This window comes from Vipera ursinii (assembly GCF_947247035.1).
Source record: "Vipera ursinii genome assembly, chromosome: 1".
In the NCBI taxonomy this organism is placed as follows: Eukaryota; Metazoa; Chordata; class Lepidosauria; order Squamata; family Viperidae; genus Vipera; species Vipera ursinii.
In genome coordinates this window covers 211,257,231-211,274,053 of record NC_139512.1, presented here as the reverse complement: position 1 = coordinate 211,274,053, position 16,823 = coordinate 211,257,231, and the positions used below count along the sequence as shown (strand labels likewise).

At 42.9% G+C, this 16,823-nt stretch overlaps 1 protein-coding gene across 1 annotated transcript in view; it reads right to left on the bottom strand.

Moving 5' to 3' along the window:
• Window positions 1-16,823, bottom strand: part of SDC1 (syndecan 1) — a 36,177-nt gene that overhangs the window by 4,178 nt on the left and 15,176 nt on the right. The window contains exons 2-4 of the mRNA XM_083358937.1: window positions 4,317-4,404; window positions 2,397-2,923; window positions 535-673 (exon numbers count right to left, since the gene is read on the bottom strand). Coding sequence (XP_083215063.1) covers window positions 535-673; window positions 2,397-2,923; window positions 4,317-4,404 — 754 coding nt within the window. The remainder of the gene's footprint in view (window positions 1-534; window positions 674-2,396; window positions 2,924-4,316; window positions 4,405-16,823) is intronic.

The following is a 16,823-nucleotide window of genomic DNA, read 5'->3' as shown; positions in this document are numbered from 1 at the left end:
ATCCATAGCTCAGCCCTCGGCTGCAGAGTTCTTGCAGAACCAAGGTAAGGATTGGATCCATAGCTCAGTTCTCGGCTGCAGTACTTTTCCGGAAAGTCCTGTGAAATGCAGGCCTGGCTGCAGAAGACATCTCAGAAGTGGGCTGGTGAGAGGCCAGGCTGCAAGGTAAGTGGGTGCGGGACATGTGGGGCAGCTCCCCACCCCACCCCGCCCTAGCTTGATTTTAAAGTATGTGCCTCGCCCCAAAGCTAGGGCTTATTTTGGTGGTAGGGCTTATATTAGGCCCAATCCCAAAAACCAAGCTAGGGCTTATTTTCGGGGTAGGACTTACTTTCAGGGAAACACGGTAATAGATCTACAGTAAGAGGTTTGAGGGGCAAGGGACAACTACTTGACCTTGGAAAAACAACTGTTTTAAAGAATTGTAGATGGATGGCATGTTTGTATCTCTGTGCACTGCTCCAAATATAGTTTTGGAACTAAATCTGAAGTGCTGCACAATCATAATACACCCCAAAACAAACACAGGCATACCTCCTAGTACTTCTTTCCTGTCCATTAATCCTTCAGATTTTGCATTCTTTGTTTCTGTATCAACCGCTCTATTTTCTGCTTCAAGGTCCTTTACATTTATTTGATTTTCCTCGTGTGTTGAAAATATAAAATCTTCCTGCTTGAAAGAAGGAGGCATAAATTATGATATGTTTCAAAGCACCCATATTTTAATTACACCCATGTGTCTCAAGGAACCCAGCACTGTGTCACACTTTCCAAAGCTGACATCTGAAAGAGTTGAACTATAATACATATCAGGACTAACTGATAACTAAGAAGTAACAAAAGTACTAGTAAAGATATTCCAAAGCACTTAGATTTAGATTTTAGATTTTATTAGATTTATATACCGCCCTTTCCCGAAGGACTCAGGGCGGTTTACAGGGCATTTTAAAATCACACCAATATAAAATACAAAGTTAAAAGACAATTAAAAGATTAAATTATCCCTGAAAATAAAACCCCAGTTAAAATTCTCAGCCTGGGCCGGAGAGCTCAAAGAGCCAAGTCTTCAGGTCCCGGCGGAATGAACGCAGGTCAGGGGTAGTCCTGAGCTCCACGGGCAGCTGGTTCCAGAGGGCAGGCGCACCCACAGAAAAGGCCCTCCCCCTGGGTGTTATCCGCCGGCAATCTTTTACCGGCGGCACCCTGAGAAGACCCTCCCTCTGCAAGTGCACTGGACGAAGGGAACTTGATGCTGGCAGCAGGTGTTCCCTCAAATATCCCGGACCCAAGCCATTTAGGGCTTTATAGGTCATCACCAGCACTTTGAATCTCACCCGGAGGGCAACCGGAAGCCAATGCAGCTCACGGAGTAGAGGTGTTACATGGGAGTATCGGGAAACCCCCATCACAACTCGCGCGGCCACATTCTGCACCAGTTGTAGTCTCCGAATGGTCCTCAAGGGCAGCCCCATGTAGAGAGCATTGCAATAGTCTAAACGGGAGGTCACGAGCGCATGAGTGACTGGGCGTAGGGCATCTCGGTCCAGGTAGGGTCGCAACTGGCACACCAGGCGAACCTGGGCAAAAGTTCCCCTGGTCACGGTTCCTATATGATCTTCAAAATTGAGCCGTGAGTCCAGGAGGACGCCTAAGTTGCGAGCCCTATCAACGGGGGGGGGGGGGGTAACACCTCACTCGCCATCATTAAAGGTGGAATAGTTTGGTTAGCCCGAGATGCCGGTATGCAAAGCCACTCAGTCTTGGCAGGATTGAGACGAAGCCTGTTTCTCCCCATCCAGACCTGGACCGCCTCCAGGCAACGGGACATCACGGCGAGGGCATCGCTGGGTTGGTTCGGGGTGGAAAGAAAAAGTTGGGTATCATCAGCGTACTGATGATACCCCACCCCGAAACCACGAATGACCTCGCCCAGCGGCTTCATATAGATGTTGAACAGGAGGGGTGAGAGAACAGACCCCTGAGGGACTCCACAAGCGATAGGCCTTGGGGTGGATCTCTGCCCTCCTGTCAACACCGACTGCGAGCGGCCCAGGAGATAGGAGAACCACCGTAAAACGGTGCCTCCCACTCCCAGCCCCCTGAGACGTCGCAGTAGGATACCATGGTCGATGGTATTGAAAGCCGCTGAGAGATCTAATAGGACTAGGACAGAGGAGCAACCCCTGTCCCAAGCCCGCCAGAGATCATTCACCAGCGTGACCAGTGCCGTCTCCGTGAGGTGCCCGGGCCTGAAACCCGATTGGTACGGGTCCAGATAATCAGTTTCCTCCAGGAACAGAGGAAGCTGATGCGATCACACCAATAATTTAATTTAATTTAATTTAATTTAATTTAATTTAATTTAATTTAATTTAATTTAATTATTTAATTCTTACCTGATCACCAGAACCATATTCCTGGAAGATTTCATTTTCAGGCAGAGGAGAGCTTTCCATTAGAGCAGTAGAAGACCCTATAGTGGGTAGGGCACTATTCAAATCTCTCTCACTTTCCGGCACAATGCCAAATGAGTGTGTTTCATCAATATTAGATATGTCATGAATATCAATGAATTTGACTGTGCTAGCAGCACGAGAAGTCGTAATTCTGGCTGTGGAAACATGATGCGCTATTGGGCTGCTTGTTGTCAATACAGTAGGTTTTGTTGTGTCTGGCTCCATATCTGAGTCTAACTCTTCAAGAGTTACTGGTGGCTCCTTGGATACGACAGCAGTATCTGGAAACCCAGGTATGCTTGCTATGGAGACAGGTGCACTTGAATAATCTTCCACAGGACTATCTGTAACTTGAACCTTTGTCTGGGTATCTCTCCAGGTGGTAGAAACCTCAGGCATCAAAGAGGTATTTGTGCTTTCTTGTAATGGAAGACTGAAGGAAATCACTTCATCCTCTGTCGAAGAACCTAACGTCAAGATTAATTTTAATCAGGATTCAAAAGTAAAGCACAATGCTACAGTAAGAGAAACCTTGGCCAAATAGTCTGAAGAATTCCACCCCATGTTTTTAATACGGTAATCCCACTTGATGTCATCATAATGTTCCTTACCAATGCTGCAAAAACACTTCTGTTCCCCTGCATTGTAAGACGTTACAAGTCTTTGCAACAGAAACATCTATTTGCTAAAATGAGACTTGCCAGATTAAGCAAAGCCTACCTAGCCCACTCTTCTGTGTTACAGTGGCTGCCCAGATGCCTCCAAAAGGCTTACAAAAAGAATATGAGTATGAGGGTGGGTAGTCCTTTGTCACTACTCCTTCCTAGCAGTTCCATTTTAAGGAATACCACCTTTGATTTATGGACTAGACAAGGTAGGCCAGACTAGGAAACAAATGCCACGTAGGTCAGCACTAATTTTATTTTAACAGTTATAGTAGCAGAATCTTGCACATCTGAATGTGCTCTTCCCCTTCCCTCATTTTATCTTTGTGTGAACTAGGGATGGGCTTGTCTTGGCCCAGAGTGAAGTCCCTCTTATCTGACCATTGCTTTGGAAGAGCTCTTTCCCCTCTTGTTTAATGCAATTCCCTTTGCCCTCTAAAAGGACAGAGGTGTATCGCCTTTTCTGGGCCATGGGCAAGACTAAACCTCAATCTGATTTCATATAACAATTAAATTATAGTTTATATACTTTTCCCCCCTTCAACCTTCTACTTTATATAACATTTAAAAAGTGCAGCTAGAGAGAGCCTTTGGGGATTTCTAGACAATGCATACTTGGTGGAGCAGTGGGCTAATGCCTCCTTAAGTAACACCAGCTGCCTGCAATTAGTGCAGGTTCGCATCCCACCAGGCTCAAGGTTGACTCAGCCCTCCATCCTTCCCAGGTAGGTAAAATGAGGACCCAGATTGTTGGGGGCAATAAGCTGACTTTGTAATAATGCCGCTTGGGTGTGTGTGTGTGTGTGAAAGCCCTAATAAGCAGGCATATACATAGAATGAAGGCTATTGCTAAGCACATTGGTTTGTGCTTAAATTGTAAGCCGCCCTGAGTCTTCGGAGAAGGGCGGGATATAAATGGGATTAAAAATAAAAAAAATAAAAAAAAATACTTTATTATGAGTCAGGAGCAAATGCGGCCTTTGGTTTTACAACTCTGATTTATATAAGGTAGCATACAACCATAGAGAAATTCAGCTACTGGGAGGCTCATCCCGTATGAATTTATTTAATCCTCTTTCCAAATTTTCTGAAGTGGTAATCACTACTGCTCTACTGACAACAAATAATTCCCTAGGTTAATACTTGAGCAAAAATTTTATTTATAATAAATAGAAGAAAAGAGAACAAAGCATACCTATACCAGATGATAAACCAGAAAATGAATCATCATCATCTCCAGATGAATCCTGGTCTTCAGGGGGTAGACTGATGTCCATTGTTTGCTTTAGAATAGAAAATCAATATATATATAAATATATATTAGGATATATTTAGCTAACTGAACAGACAACATGACTAAATACTAATTAAAAGCTTATCTTTATGCCGGCTAGGATGCAAGATTTTATATTGCCCCTCTCATGCTCCTTGCATGGACACATAGCACATTTGTATTTTTTTCTGGAAAGAGAGCCTACTGTTCTTTACTGTATTGTGGATGCACATAATATAAATGCTTGGAGAAGAAAATAAGTCAAAGGTTGTTCTACGAAGACTCCAACTTTTTTTTTAAAAAAAAATCAACTCTACTCTTGGCTCAAGCCATTCAAACTTTACTTTGCATGCTATAGGCCAGGGGTCTTCAGACTTGGCCCTTTTATGACTTGTGGACTTCAACTCCCAGAATTCCTCAGCCAGCATGCTGGCTGAGGAATTCTGGGAGTTGAAGTCCACAAGTCATAAAAGGGCCAAGTTTGAAGACCCCTGCTATAGGCTATAAAGTGAAGGTTCATCCATGGCCACAGTGAAGAATAATTAAAATGATTTTACTTGCAGAAATTCTGTAGCACAGACATTTTTTGCATTTGATTTTTTGGTGGTATATCTACAGGTAGCCCTTGATTTACAACCATCTGTTTAGTCACCATTTGAAGTTACAAAGGCACTGAAAAAAGTGACCTATGACTGATTTTCACACTAACAGCCGTTGCAGCCTCCCCATGGTCATGTGAACAAAATTTGGGTGCTTGGCAACTGGCATGTCTTTACGACAGTTTCAGTGTCCCAGGGTCATGAGATCACCATTTGCAACCTTCCCAGCTGACTTCCAACAAGCAAAGTCAATGGGGGAAGCCAGGCTCACTTAACAGCCACATGATTTCATTTAAACACTGCAGTGATTCATTTAACAACTGTGGCCAAAAAAAGTAAAAAAAAAAATGGGGAGCAAAACTCACTAAACAACTGCCTTGCTTAGCAATATAATTTTTGTTAGCAACCGAAATACACAGAAGTCAGAAACCATCTGAAACTCGTGTGTGTGTGTGTGTGTGTGTGTGTGTGTGTGCGCGCGCACATATGGGTATTCTGTAATGGTTTTCCTTTCATTCTCTTTAGCCGGAGATGTTTCTAGACAGTAGAGAAGCCCCAAAACAATCAATTTTCATGGGTTTGTTTTTGGAGCAGGGATCTCAGCAATTAGCCCTTCTACAGGTTAATGGATCTTAAATGATGATGAAGATAGGCTCTTTCAACAGGGTCCTGGGATAACCCACAGAAAGCAGTTCCTATACTGCTACCATTAAATATCACACAAACTTTTCCCAACATTTAATCTATTTCCTAAAACAATTGGTGTGGTGAACCTCTTTAACAGCATTAGCCCAACTGCAGATGAAATATAAAGCCATAGAGCAGGGGTGTCAAACTCAATTTCATTGAGGGCCGCATCAGCATTGCAGTTGCCCTCAGGGGGCCGGGTGCGTGTGGCCTGGGTGGGCGTGGCCTACTGGGTGGGCGTGGCTAGTGTGTATGGCCTACTGGGTGGGCGTGGCCAGCTCTACATTGTTCGCATCAAGGGTGCCTATGGGGGCCTGGGCAGGAGTGGGACAGATCTGAGGGTCTCTGGCAGAAGGAGGGTCTCTGGGCCAGGGCCAAGGCAGTATGGGCCGTTCCCTCACTGTTTCCAGGGTGGCTTCGTGGGCCACATGAAACCACTTTGCAGGCCGGATCCGGCCCCCGGGCCTTGTGTTTGACATGTCTGCCATAGAGCCTTAAAAACCACATAGCCCAGTTCTTCCACACTGGAACAGCGCCATTACAATGAAGTTCTCATAAAATGACCATCCTAACTCTTAAAATCCCTAATGAGGTTGACCACCTCCTAATATACCGGTAGATCAAAGAAGAAAATGTGAGGAAGAATGAAAACACCTTTTGGAGATATAAGACATTGCAGGCTGGGGAATTCTGGGAATTGGAAGTCGACAAGTCTTAAAGTTGTGGGGACCCCCCCCATCTAATCTAACCTAAAGAGCTACTTGAAGCTTTTTAATATTATATTCCTACAAATGAAGTAGCATACCCAATATCTTTGCCCTCCTCGTATTGAGAATATTAAGCTTCATCCTCACCATGTCTTCTCCTCATGTATTTTATACCAAAAGTATTTTATACCCCCAGATCTCTCAATGACTATGAACTGGTGTGCACAAACAACTCGAGATAACAGTCACAATGCAGCAACACTGGCCAAAGTCACTTTATGGAAAGGTGGGTGGCATAAAAATTGAATAAATAAAATTAAATAAATATAAACACAACTATGGCTACCTACTATGAAGTAGTAGCTATATATTCCTCTGGGCCTCTCCGTACAATGCTCTTCAGAGGAACACATGTGCAGAGCTATCTTATCTATATTGTTTGATTGTATATTTCCACTTGTGCCTTTAGTTATGTCAGCAGATCACTGAAATTTTTCCACTTGTAAAGGAACAGCAGGATTAATAATTTCTTTCCTCCATAGAGAAACCAAGTTAGCCATTAATAATTTACTCGCTTGCCATTAAAAAAGTTGGAATGAAAAGTAAGTGTTCCTAGTAGCATGTTTGTGCATTCTGCACAAAGCTACTTCTGCAGAAAATATCCCAGAAAGAGTGCAGAGAAGAGCAACAAAGACAACAAGGAGTCTGGAGGCTAAACTATATGATGACTGATTGAGGAAATTAGGCATGTCTGGTCCAACAAAGAAAAGGTTTCCAGTACTTGAGGGGCTGTAGTAGTCTGCCCACTATTTAGACTAAAGAGTAAAGTAAAATAAGTAAAAATAAATGCGACAATAACCATAATATTGACCCTGACAGAGGCATACATTCTTGGCTAAGAACGCCAAGACCTGGATGGAAGACTGAAAGCTTAATCTTTGGCACAGAAAATGGAGGATGCTGATATTAGCCTGGCCTAAATGGCTGACTGGGGAATCATGGGAGTTGATATCCACACATCTTCAAGTTGCCACCGTTGAAAAACACTGCCATAAATCATAGCACTCTCAACTATAAGTTGCTGGAAAACTAAGAGGCCAACAAGGTTGGCACTACCTCCTGCCAGTGGTTTTACTCTATAGTAGACTTTCCCCACCTGAGGTGGTCATTAATCAGGTTTACACCTTTTAAATGAAGCCATTAGATTAATTTTCAGACAATGTATCACACACGGACATGATTTTTTTTCTTTCATCCGAGAAACAAACCTACAGGATGAAGCTTTGAAAAAGAAAAGAAAGAAAGCAGATTTGAATGAATTATTTGGAGAACTACCAACTCCAATCCCAGCATAAAATGTACAGGAAATCATTTACTTTTGAATGACCCCATCCTAATTAAAAGTAAGAACCTGAAAACACTATTTGATTTGAATTTTACTATCCACACAACATGAAGCATATTCAGAATCTTTTCCTGTACAAGCTTGTCCTACACAGGTGTGCAGTTAGTTAAAAGTAGCACCCACCTGAAGTATGAAAAACAGCTAGAGGAGAGGCCTCTGGCAGAAAAAGGTAAGCTTACCCATTTTCTCATAAGTAGCCAGAGGTGCTTGTAACTATATTTTGCCAAGCAATTTGAATGTAGATATCTTAAAAGACAACACTATAGATTTTAAAAGAGCATGTCCTACACCTCTGCAAACTGACAAGTTATTTTCCAATCTTTGGCTCTTAAAGACTGGGTTTTTATTGTGTGCCAAGACATTTTAGTGTCAGTTGTTCATACCTATTAGCTATTAGATTTCAAAGTGCAAGTTCCCATATTTAGCTTCAAACTGTGTTATAAGACAAAATTGATATAAGGCCTAATTGTAAGAATGTCTCCATGAAAATGTTAGCTTAGCTGCATTTGTCCTGTTAATTTGATCCCGACTTTTAAGGTAAAACTCACGAAACTTCTAGAGAAGCAATTAATTAAACAAGGTGACTCCCGCACCTTTCTTCTCAGGTTGCTTTCAAATGAAGAAAAGGAAGAAAAAACACAGTACAAGTTCACAATTACTTATGTGGGAAGGGCAACTTCCCCAGAATATCTGAAACAGAAATATAATAGGCTGCTATTTTGCCAACCATGTTAAAACAGAGTAGACCCAAAGCCACCGATATCTATCTTCAATTGCTCAGGCAGGAAATCAGATACTCAATAAATATTTGGGGCCATTCATTTCACCAAAGACTATGGTGGAGAAGAAAGCAAAATGTCTGATCTGCTCCATTTTAGGAAACAAACGACACACAGGCACCTCAAGAGGAATGGCACACCTACAGTTGGCAGAGACAACCAGTACTCAATTCAGGGCTCACCCATCCCTGCAACACGGCGAAGGAGGAATCGACAGAAGGAACCAGCGCCTGAGAGGTGGAGGCAAGGCTCAGCTTTAGCCTGTGGGGCAGGGGGAAGGGTGGGAAGGCCTGAGCTTTGCTTCACATTGCAAGATGTCTTAGGCTGGCACAGATTCCACTATTGCAAGAGAAGAATATGTTCTGCTCAATTCAAGTATAGACCTGTCACCTGGCAGCAACTATGGTAGGCAAGAATAACAAGGAGGTCAGTTGTTGTTTTTTTCTTTTTCTTTCTTCCTGAGCTCCAATTAAGATGGCTGGGTGTACATCATCAACTCCTATCTGTTCACTATGGTTTCGTTTGTCTTAATTGTGAAAGCCAAAGAAAGAAAAGGATATTTAAAAGCCCGCAACCTTTTATTACTTCAGCTCAAAGTGGCAGGAAGTTGTGCATTCTAATTACCTGAATGCAAAATCTTAATGAGCTGCACTCATAATTCATTCAACCACTGTCAATTGTATTTCAAACATTCTTCCCAACTGAATAGTTAAAAAAAATAATCCACCGTTCTTTAATTGAATTATATATACAGTCAGGTAGTGGCTTGCCTATAATAAGTAAAGAGGCATGAACTCTTGCCTGTTGGGGTTCTAACCAGAATGTCTAAACCAGGATAACATCGTACTGTCTGTGGGCCCCAGTGTGCCCACAGACACCTCTCTGGGCAATTGCCAGGCTCCCTACCCCATCTGACTTTCAAAATATTCTTTCAATTAAAACAAAATTCTGTGGGAAACTCCCATGCTGCTAAGTAGATTTCATGGAGCACTGTCACTGTTTCCACGAATTGCTCTGGCTCCAATAGGCATGCTTCAAAAATCCAAATGCCAGATGACCACACCATGCTTTGTTTGGGAAATTGTCTACCTGTCCATCCCTCTCCAAGACAACTATACCATTGGGTAGGAAGCCACCTGGTAAATGGGTATTTTGAGAGTGGCTACATTAACTCTGTTCATTTAAGGTAAAGGTAAACATGCGTGCTAGTCGTTTCCAACTCTAGGGGCCGGTGCTCATCTCCGTTTCAAAGCCGAAGAGCCAGCGTTTGTCCGAGAACGTCTCCGTGGTCATGTGGCCGGCATTTCATTTACAAAACACACAGTCTTAAATCAGCTGGCTGCCCCCTGCCTCCCAGCAGTTGTTTTTTGAGAGCGCACGTGACATGTTCTTGTAATTCCATATGTCTCCGTGTCAAAGGGTCCACTCACCCAAAAACTTTACTTCTTCTTAGTCTAGATAGTCTAACCTTGTCTAGTCTTGTTTAGTCCAGACATACTGTGATCCCCATTACGGATATGGCTAACATTTTAAATAGTTAATGGACAAGTGTTTGAAAGGAACATGTATGGATGAGGAACAGGCATAGTAGTCAAGGCAGCACTGCCTAGTATGGTAGGAAACCTCAGAGCAGAATGCAGCATCTCAGCAAGTTGGATCTGGAAAAAGAGCAAGTGTATTTAACACTTGGCTTTCTATTCCAGCTTTTCAATTTCAATTGTGTATCTTTTATATACCGTACTTTTATAGACCACACTCCTTGTGGTAACTTTCCTTATTCTGTTTCCAATACTGACATCTTTTGGCATGTGTCTGGTCAGAAAGAAAGTTGTCCTTAAAAGAGACAGGCAAGGTAGAATTTCCATGTTGAATCAGTGCGTGAGGTAGGATTTCCCTCTTTCAGACATATCAAAGTGAGGCTGGATCCTTGATGGGAGAATGTCTGCTTGTAAATGGGAGATACTATGATAAATGTCTTATTAAGGAGACTGATTATAATGATCAGATAACACCAACATATCGTGGTCAAGGCCTTTCCATGATTGTAAAATTTTTTAGCTATTTCCTACAGGAAGGCTCAACCTCACTGATTAGCTAGAAGCAATACAAAGTCCCCAATCCACAAAAAAGGAATTCTGCCTTAGGAAAAAGGAAAGTACATATTAAAAGAAGATTGCATTGTCACAGGTTGTTAAAAACATGGTTTAATGCAAACTGTTAAGATAAAATGATTGATCAACACATAGGTTACTTGAATTATGCTAGCAAGCGTAACTATTGAGTAATACTGTCCACCGCTGAGCTAACAACACTGGCTGCATCAATACAACATAAAACTAGAACATGTGATGTGAAATGTAAGCTTTTTCCTTCATATACAACAGGGGTCTTCAAGCTTGGCCCTTTTATGACTTGTAGACTTCAACTCCCAGAATTCCTCAGCCAAGCACGCCTGGCTGAGGAATTCTGGGACTTGAAGTCCACAAGTCATAAAAGGGCCAAGCTTGAAGACCCCTGATATATAAGAAAGCCAATAGTTGTTCTGAAACTTATGTAGTCATGGCCTACAGAAATATGTCTAAGGGTTGCTGAGTTCAGAGATACTAAGCAAGTATTAGGGTATTTCACTTCCAAAAACCAAATAAGTACATAACAAACAGTTGCAATAGTGCCATTGGTCTTTATTTTCCAAACTCTACCAAACTATTCCAAAATATTTTTGTTATTTCAGTAACAAATCTGGACCAGGAGTAACCTCTTCGTGAGCTAGCTGCTTATCAGAAAGGTTGTAGCAAGACAAAAGGGCCAAGAAGACAATGCTTTAAGAAGAACAGTTATCCCTCACATCAAAGTCAAAGGCGGTATTTCAGAGATGCCACAGAGAACTTACTATTACAATGTTAACTGTTTTAAGGGTTTGCTTCACAAAGTCTCAGGCTGAATGGCCATATGGCATACATGCTTCATATTTGAAGACTCCCCACCTTCTCTTAAACACAAGTTGTAGCCTATTTGATAACGCAGCACATGTTGTCTCACCTGAAGTACAAATTGAGCAAAACTGCAAATTCCCTTCTTTCCCTCTGAGCTTACCAAATAAGTGTAAACATGGCCATAAAATTGTAGTAAAGCATTTCAAGAGTGAATACAACATGAGGAACATCTCCTTCAAAACAGTGTGGTAAAACCTACTTAGCCATATCTGATCGCAGATGAAGTCAATTTACTTCAAAAACTCCCCCTGGACAACAACATTCTGATAGCAAAAGACTTGGACAGTATGGGTAGGCTCTGAAAATGTTTCACTTTTTCTGTGCTGTTACTAACATTTTTTTTTACACAGTACAGTATTTAAAAATCTATTTTTGTACAGTCTGTCACAAAATACATAGAACATTCTACCAACTCCTGTTTCATGCAAAACTACTACTTGGATTACCACCAGTGCTTTTTTTGTAAAAGAAAAAGGTGCCAGAACTCACACACGTCATACAACCCACCCCGCCAACCCTACAAGGTTCCATCCAAAAAAGGTGCCGGAACTCCATTCTGAGCGTTCTATGACAAAAAAGCCCTGATTATCACTATGCTAAAAAAAAGTACTGAATGATATGACGAGAAATAATTCACCATTATTTCCTCTCACTTGTCCCCTAACTCCCCATCCAAATGCCAATAGGATTTCTCTTCTTCCTGGTACTTGACAGATTGCAAACTTTAACTCCCATTCTCCATTGTTTAATTCTGTAATCTCCACATTTTGATACCGAGGTACAGAGCATTAGTAATCCACCCCACCAAATTATCCTCCATTATCTATCAGTTGAAGCAGAGGGCTAGCATAAACCCAATAATAATTACATTAAGTCATTCTGGCCTCCATTCTGTTTCCTTATATAAATGTTCTGCAATCCTCTAATAAGCATGTTTCATCTGTCCTGGAAGGTAGGCCATTATTATCCCTATATTTAATAAAGCAAAGGGAGAGAATGTGACCACCACTACTGCATACACTTAGGGGATTGGCCCTCAGCTACAAAGAGTCCTGATGAAGTGGATTATCTGGAGCCTTTTCAGTCTGGGTTTAGACTGGGACACGGCTCTGAAATGGCATTGGTTTCACTTGTCGATGACCTTTGGAGGGTTTGGGATGGATGTGGGGACGCCATCCGTCAACATGGGATCTGATAGGTTGATAATAGCCAGTTATACTTCTCCAGTGGACAGGTGTGGCATTGCCGGTCAGGTGCCTGAAGACTATAAGGATGAGGAGGAAATGGCTTTGACATAACCCTGGCAAGGTGAAGGGGCTGTGGGCTTTTGATCTTCAGGCCCAGAAATTTCATTTGTGACTATGAACAGGATCACACTTCCCTAGACTGACCTGGTACACAATCTGGGGCTCACAGCTGCTGCTCAAGCAGGTGTCGGTTGTGGCTGGAGCACAGGGGGCTTGCACTAATTTGAGAAATCCTTGATGCCTCTGACCTTATTTTCTTGCAAAGGTTTCATTACCCAAACTAGAAAACATCATCAGTGCTAGTAAGGAGGGGGGGGGGTTTGCTCTCAGTTTATATTCTAGTGGCTTCCCTGTCAATGTTGGTGGGAATGTTCTTGGAGGTTCTTTGGTTTGGCTGCTTGCTGTGGCTTGATTGATAGTTTCTTGATGGGGGTATTGTTCACTTCTTGGTTGTCGGTTTATCTGGTGTACCAGTGGAGCTCCTTCCTGGACTACAGGTGTTTCCTTTTAATCCTAGCAACTTTTAATTGGTTGGCCAAAACTCAGCGGGCAGAAAGCAGGGCACGGAGTCAAAGCCGGGATTTTGTAGCCAATAGTCTGGAAAAGAAAGACGGAAGGGGTTGTTTGTCATTTCTTCCAGGATCTCCTTTCCAGGCTTGCACCAGAAGCAGCTGCGAGGCAGAGCTGGGGAAATTATGCATGTGATCTACTGCTTGAGCAGGAGGTTGAACTAGATGACCTCCAAGGTCTCTTCCAACTCTGTCATTCTAGACCAGACATGACAAACACAAGGCCCGGGGGCCAGATCCGGCCCGCGAAGTGGTTTCATGCGGCCCACGAAGCCATCCTGGAAACAGTGAGGGAACGGCCCCCACTGCCTTGGCCCTGGCCCAGAGACCCTCCTTCTGCCAGAGACCCTCAGATCTGTCCCACTCCTGCCCAGGCCCCCATAGGCACCCTTGATGCGAACCATGTAGAGCTGGCCACGCCCACCCAGTAGGCCATACGCACTCTAGCCACGCCCACCCAGTAGGCCACACCCACCCTGGCCACACCCACCCAGCCCCCTGAGGGCAACCGCAATGCTGATGCGGCCCTCAATGAAATTGAGTTTGACACCCCTGTTGTAGACCTATCTGTAAGACTGCCTTCCCCAAGGGCATTTACCCATCCTGCCAGGTTAGATAGGATGGGCATAGTCCTAGTCCCTTCCCTTAAACATTGCCAGCTTATAGGACCTAAAAAGCTTGCCTTTTCTGGGGCAGCTGCCTCCCCTATGGAACATTCTTCCTCCTGATGTTTGACAGGTGTTTACCCTCCTAGCCTTCTGAAAAGCACAGAAGGCCTGATATTACACCCCCCCCCCCGCCCCAAGAGCTGAGATAGGATGAGGTGGCTGCATATTGGAAGCTTGACTTGGAGCCAGGTTTTTGTTTTTAATTTTATGGTTTTCATAATTTTAATATGGTTTTTATGTTATTTCAATTTTTGATTGGGAGCTGCCCAGAATTGGGCATAAGATGGACAGCTATATACATGTTTTAAATCAGACATGTCAAACTCATGACGTCACGTGACGCCGCGCAATGTATCGGAACTTTTTCCCATTGCCAGCAATGGGATGGGCGCGGTTTCTCCGTGACGCTCCAGCCCGCGGGCCGGAAGTTTGACACCCCTGTTTTAAATAAATGAATGAATAAATAAATAAGCATAACCAAAGGTTTGTTTTAGCAGTCCAAATTTAGGAAAGAATCATAAGCATTGTGCCCAAAGAGCATATCCATTTTCTGCCAAGGACCCTACAGACAGAATTGGCAGCTGATCATAGAGCTTCATTTGAATCCAGAGAGCACACAGATGTCTTCCGTGCTGGTCTCACAAAAGGAAACGCCAATGTGCCTTGGGTATCACGCCAAATTAGGGATCTTCCAGCTCTGCAAGTATATTGAACTATGAAGGTTATCTTCTGATGCCGTTGATCCGAGCTCAGTGCGGCTGAGCTGTAAGATCTTGAACAGTCTAATCAGCTTCTTGCTTTGGCACAGTCTTCCTAGAAGACTTCCCGCTGTTTCCATGAGCCACTGTCAAGGTTTGCAATTAAAGGTAGCCAATTTTCACAAGGATTATTGATAAATCCTATGGGACTGTCATCTGCAAAAAACAATTCTGATCTCATCCATGTCTTCAATTGCTTTTGAGAATATAAGCCAAGAATAAAAAGAGGAATAAACCTCATTCTGTATTAAAATTATGTTGTGCCTTTCTCAAAATCTGCCCTACCCTGAGATGTAAAGTCGATGATGAGAAATATCCACTGAGTTGGACAGGTAAGTGAGATCCATTAGAGCCACATAACACAAGTTGTGAGTACTGCATCGACAGCCAAGAGGCTTCCAAGTGCAATTCAGAACACTCTCATCTTAAAGCTCTCCTGGGCTTAGCAGGGTACTTTTTCAGGCGTGTCTCCTTCAGGTGGAACACAAGTCTTCTGAGCACTCATACCACCTGGAGAAGCTTGAGGTACTTGTCATTAAGATGACAGGTGTGCCTCCCTGCCCCCAACATTACAAAACAAGATCTGGAGGTTTGGGTTGAGTGCACACAGACATTGTTCAGGAAGAGTTTGGCAACAGACCTCTTTTACAGAGATTTGGAGTCTGACAGTTTAGGCAGTTGTACAATACCACAATTTTTTTCTTATACTGCATGTCATACAGGTAGCCACTGACTCACGATCTTAATTGGTCAATGGAAAATTTGTCATTTAGCGTTGTGATCAAGTAAGTCATCACACATTTGCATCTGATTTTATGAAATTTTTTTGGCCACAGTCGTTCAGTCTAGCTTTCCCCATTGCCTGTGGGAAGCCAGCTGGGAAAGTCACAAATGGTGATTCTTGTATCCAGAGGATGCTGCAACTGTTGTAACTGCAAGTCAAGTGCCAAGCACAATCACATGACCATAGGGATGTTGTGACAATTGTGTCAGGACTGGCTGACAGTCATTTCTTCCAGAACTGTTGTTACATCAAACGGTCATTAAGCAAACAGTTATGGTCAAGAACTTACTGTAATTTTACTGTACTCTTATTATTTCGACTTTGTGACTACAAGCCAATGAGAACTGGTTAAAGCCAACAGTATATAAAATTGATGAACAGAACATAATTTAATTGATATTAACTACAGCAGTATATAAAAGTGTGTAAGTCCAACCAATGTGCAACAGCTACAGTTGATATTCATTACAAGATTTTTAAAAAATAGCTATTTGGCTGCCCAATTCAAAAATTGAAGCTCTAGGGACTAACATAGGATAAAACCCCAAAAAGTACAATTCCAACACAATAAAACAATGGGGAAAACAATGATAATGTTAATAATGTTAATAATGATAACAACCATCACAGATAGGCTAAACTACCACCCTTACTCAATGCTTGGGAAAAAAAACTAGGCTAACCATCACCATGGTATTGTAGACTTCATCTTCTTGCTTCCATTTCAGCAGAATGAGGCATTGAAGAAATGTTAAATACAAAAAATCTTTTCTTCCACTCTTGCAGCACTATAGAATCATAGTATCAAAGGGCTGGAAGTGACCTCAGAGGTCTTCTAGTCCAACTACTGCTCAAGGCCAGAGCCTTATACCATTCCAGGCAAATGGTTGTCCAGCCTATTTTTGAAAGCCACCAATGACGGAGCACCCACAACCCCAGGAGACAAACTATTCCAATTAATTGCTCTGTCAGAAAACAACTTGCTTTTAGATTGGATCTCTCTCTAACAAGCTTCTACCCATTACTTCTTGTACCTCTGGTGCCCTAGGTAAGTCAACCCCTCTTCTCTGTGACAGCTCCTCAAGTACTGGAAGACATCTATAATGTTCTGTTTGATAGGCTAGACCAGTGGTGGCGAACCTATGGCACACGTGCCAGAGGTGGCACTCAGAGCCTTCTCTGTTGGCACGCGTGCCACCGCCGTTAGCAGCAGGTCCATCAGGCTGCTGCCGC